This window comes from Nicotiana sylvestris, chromosome 6 (assembly GCF_000393655.2).
Source record: "Nicotiana sylvestris chromosome 6, ASM39365v2, whole genome shotgun sequence".
Classification (NCBI taxonomy): domain Eukaryota; kingdom Viridiplantae; phylum Streptophyta; class Magnoliopsida; order Solanales; family Solanaceae; genus Nicotiana; species Nicotiana sylvestris.
Genome location: NC_091062.1, coordinates 62,433,530 through 62,437,211, shown reverse-complemented (window position 1 = coordinate 62,437,211; position 3,682 = coordinate 62,433,530). Strand labels below are relative to the sequence as shown.

The following is a 3,682-nucleotide window of genomic DNA, read 5'->3' as shown; positions in this document are numbered from 1 at the left end:
CTCTTTCAACTTAAGCTTTCAACTTTGGGACTAAGTATTTTAATTCACTCTAAAACTTACCTGAAACCAAACCAACCACCCCAGCAAGTCACATAACCATAATTGAATATATAGGCAATAAATAGGGGAATGAGGCTAAAATACTCAAAACGACCACTTGGGTCGTTACAAAAATGAAGAGCAAACTAGATCTAAAAAAATTACTCTCTCCCATCTCTTCATTCATGAACTGGATATAACTTCTTGACATTATTTATTATTGAAGTAGGTATTCTAATCCATTATCTCAAAACAAGAGAAATTAAGTTAAACCAGCAGTCACAATACACGAAAGTAGATAATAGTAAGGAAGTTTCTTGAAGCGGTCTCTCTCTACATATGTCAAATCTATATACAACAGTTTGTTATCAATATATAATCGGATTCAGGTACTAAGATTTTTCAACTCTACCAAGAAATATGATTAATCTAATTAATGCTATATAGGCATATTAGGCCAAGGACGATAGTGTCCCTAACAAGGACATTCTAATAGATATCAAGAATCTATAGAGCTCCTTTATTTTTCCTTCAAAGGATTTAAGTCCTTCATCCACTTCCTCACAACTTCTCTTCAATTCAGCCACCATCATTATTACATCATTTTGGCTCTGGGTTTTCAACTTTTGGCTCAAACTTTGAGTTAATCTAAATATTCTTTGAAATTCAGAGAAAAACATATTGTCTCCATTGTTCTTCTCTTTCTCTTCCTTTATCTTCATTTGTAACTCATGCAATGGATGCAGCCATGCAGAGGACGACGCAGTTGATCCACTTTGTGTAGTGTTCAGTTTGTGCTTCGATTTAAATGATAGTGCCACACTAAGAATATCAAATAACATCGTCGTGACTACAGAAGATCCATTTAATATCTCATCCAGTTCAGATCCAAAGTATCGCTGCTTCCTTGTACTAGTAATTTGCGAATTAGTCATACATTGAGCGAATTTCACACTCAATTTCTTCAATCCCGAGTTTGATTTGGTCATCATTTCCTTACATTTTCTCTCGAAAGAATCACACGAGTTCAAACCTTGTTTAGCTCGCGCTAACGCCATTGGATTAATAGGTTGATCAAATTTACAAAATTCAAGTGAATGTATGGAAATTCTCACCAGCTCCACATACTTGCCAATGTTGTCCACTTTATCTAACAAACGATTGCATACATCCAATAACGCAGCGTTTCCTTCAAGGTACTCTTCCACGATTTCGCGATCTGAATCTTGAAGACTGACATTTCTTAAGGATTCTTGTGCTAAATCTTGGGTAGCTGTTGAGACATCAAGTAGATGAAATAAACAATTAGTTGTATTAATACAAGGAGCTTCGAGTGATTGAAGGGTGTTGAGATTTTTGGTGAGTCGTTGGTTGAATGTGCTTTGAATTGGCAAAGGTACCACAACTGAGGAATTCAATAGCCTAGAGGAGAGGTTTTTAAGTATTCTTGATGGCCTCATTATAGTGCTCTTGGTTTCTTTTTCTGAGTGCTCTAAGGTGTTGTTCAAGTCCTATGGTATATATATACACACACACTAGGCCTATATCAACAATAATTGGTATGAAACAAAAAGGCAAAGGTGGGTCCAAAATCTGCAGGCTATGTACCCTTGATTGGTTTCAAGTGGACCAATCAAGACAAGTGGGTAATGTATCAAGAATTGATAATCTCTATTTTCTAGTTATTTTCCATGTTTTGGGTAAAGGTTTGATCTGTAAAATGGAGAGGTGGTGAGTTTGTAACGTCCCACGTATTTGGAAGGTGGGAAAGACCTACTTTGGATTCATAGAATCATATAATAAAGATGTTGAAGCCCAATAATTGGGTTCAAGTTCAACCACATTAATCTTAAACTTCCAATCCTAGATGAGAAAAAATAATTCTGTCAAGAAAAAAATACTTAATAAGTAAAGAGATGCTCTAGGACTACATAATTAAATTATAGCTGCAGCTTTTTGGAAAAGAAAGAGAGGGAGTGAAGCAACTCACGGCTAATTAAGGAAAAGATATTGTGGAAACTACTGCTCCATACCTCACATGTTGCAACATGATCATAGAAGAGCTAAACAGGAAGCCAATTATCCATGCAGTTTTTCATTTCCCTTTTTTGTTTGCATTTATTTTTTATTGCCCCACTCGTAGGATTATACTTGATATGTTATTGTTGTTGTATTTATTTTCTATTGCATGTCAGTTTTATTTCTGAAAAAGGTACCTTTGATTATTATTCAAAACAAGTTAATTATTAGTCAAGTCAGTGATTAAATAAATGTAATGGAAAAGTAAAATATGTCATGACCCGATACATACATTGATAATTTGATATATCAATGCTTATTACTAGCACAAATTAGGAAGAGAAACTCAAAACACTTCTACGAAAGTCCAAATCAGATCTTGAATAAGATTGTATACAGTTATGATCGGGCTTGTTCGATTTTGCTACTTAATCTAGACCAGGGGATCGTGTCGGGGGTCGGTCTCGTAGTGGATCAGGTCGGAGTACGAAGACGGGGTGTCAAGTCAAAGAATTGAGGTGTGTCGAGTTCGAGGCCAACAGCGATCGAGACTAAGTATGACCGACCTCGAGTGAAGTGCGATAAAGGAAAGGCGAGATATCCGTAACCGATCGGAGATCACGACGGAAATCCCGGAACAAATCAAATCAAGGGCAGTTATTTGTATCAATCATGGGATTTACCTCCATAATAGAATTGTACCATAATTAAGATTCCTCTATTATATAAAGAGAAGTCCCCAACATTTATAGACACCTTACATTCATACAGATCAAAGCAATACAATAGTTTCTCTTTAACTCACGTTCTTTTGTTTATCAACTTGTTGCTCTTTAACTGTTCTTGCTCTACCAAGCTCGAGGGTTCATTAGCTCGAGGGCATTAACCAAACGTTGGTTTGCTTTGTATTATTGCCAATTTGCATCATTTATCTTTACGTTTATCAATTGATATTTAGTGAAATCATGTATCCTTAAAACCACGTTATAAGTTTAATTGTTACTCAATTTTTAGGGTAAACAAGGATACATCTAATTTGCTAATAGACTTTTCTTTCTGATTCAACCTGCTATCACATACTTCGTCCGTTCAATTTAGATGATTTAATTTGACTTGACACGAATTCAAAAAAAAAAAAAAGACTTTTGAAATATGTGATCCTAAAAGCTTAATTAGAAGCAAAAGCTTTGTGGGGATATGACATTTGTGTGGCTATAAAAGTTTATCATTATGAGTAAAGTGGGTAAAATAAAAAGTTTAAATTTAAATTATCATTATGAATAATAAGAAAATTGTGTCATTTAAATTGAAGCAGAGGGAATAGTAATTTTAAGTAATATTACATAAACTTTGCTATTTATAACGTATAATTAATATAAACATTAAATTAAGTCATCGGTATTTTGTTAAAATCAGCAAATCTAAGTATTACTTAGTGAGGGTATGAGGCAATAAGAAAACAGGAAATGTTGAAACTCCAATTATATGAGGGATAGAAAAGAAAGATGGAACCAATTACTAACCTATAACTTCACTAGTTAAAGAACTGAATAAAAACAAGGTAACGAATAAAAAGAGGAGGAGACACATCTGGAAAAAACAAATACGTAGCAGTACCTAATTG

General features: G+C 34.3%; 1 protein-coding gene across 1 annotated transcript; it reads right to left on the bottom strand.

Annotated features, from left to right (window-relative positions):
* Nucleotides 1–491: 491 nt before the first annotated feature.
* Nucleotides 492–1,499, bottom strand: LOC138870694 (protein BPS1, chloroplastic-like). Its single transcript, XM_070148525.1, has one exon. It carries the CDS (start codon nucleotides 1,497–1,499, stop codon nucleotides 492–494), a length of 1,008 nt encoding a protein of 335 aa, XP_070004626.1.
* Nucleotides 1,500–3,682: the final 2,183 nt, after the last annotated feature.

Excerpts from the sequence above, each read along its gene's own strand:
- LOC138870694 (XM_070148525.1), bottom strand. The coding sequence starts at position 1,499 with ATGAGGCCATCAAGAATACTTAAAAACCTCTCCTCTAGGCTATTGAAT.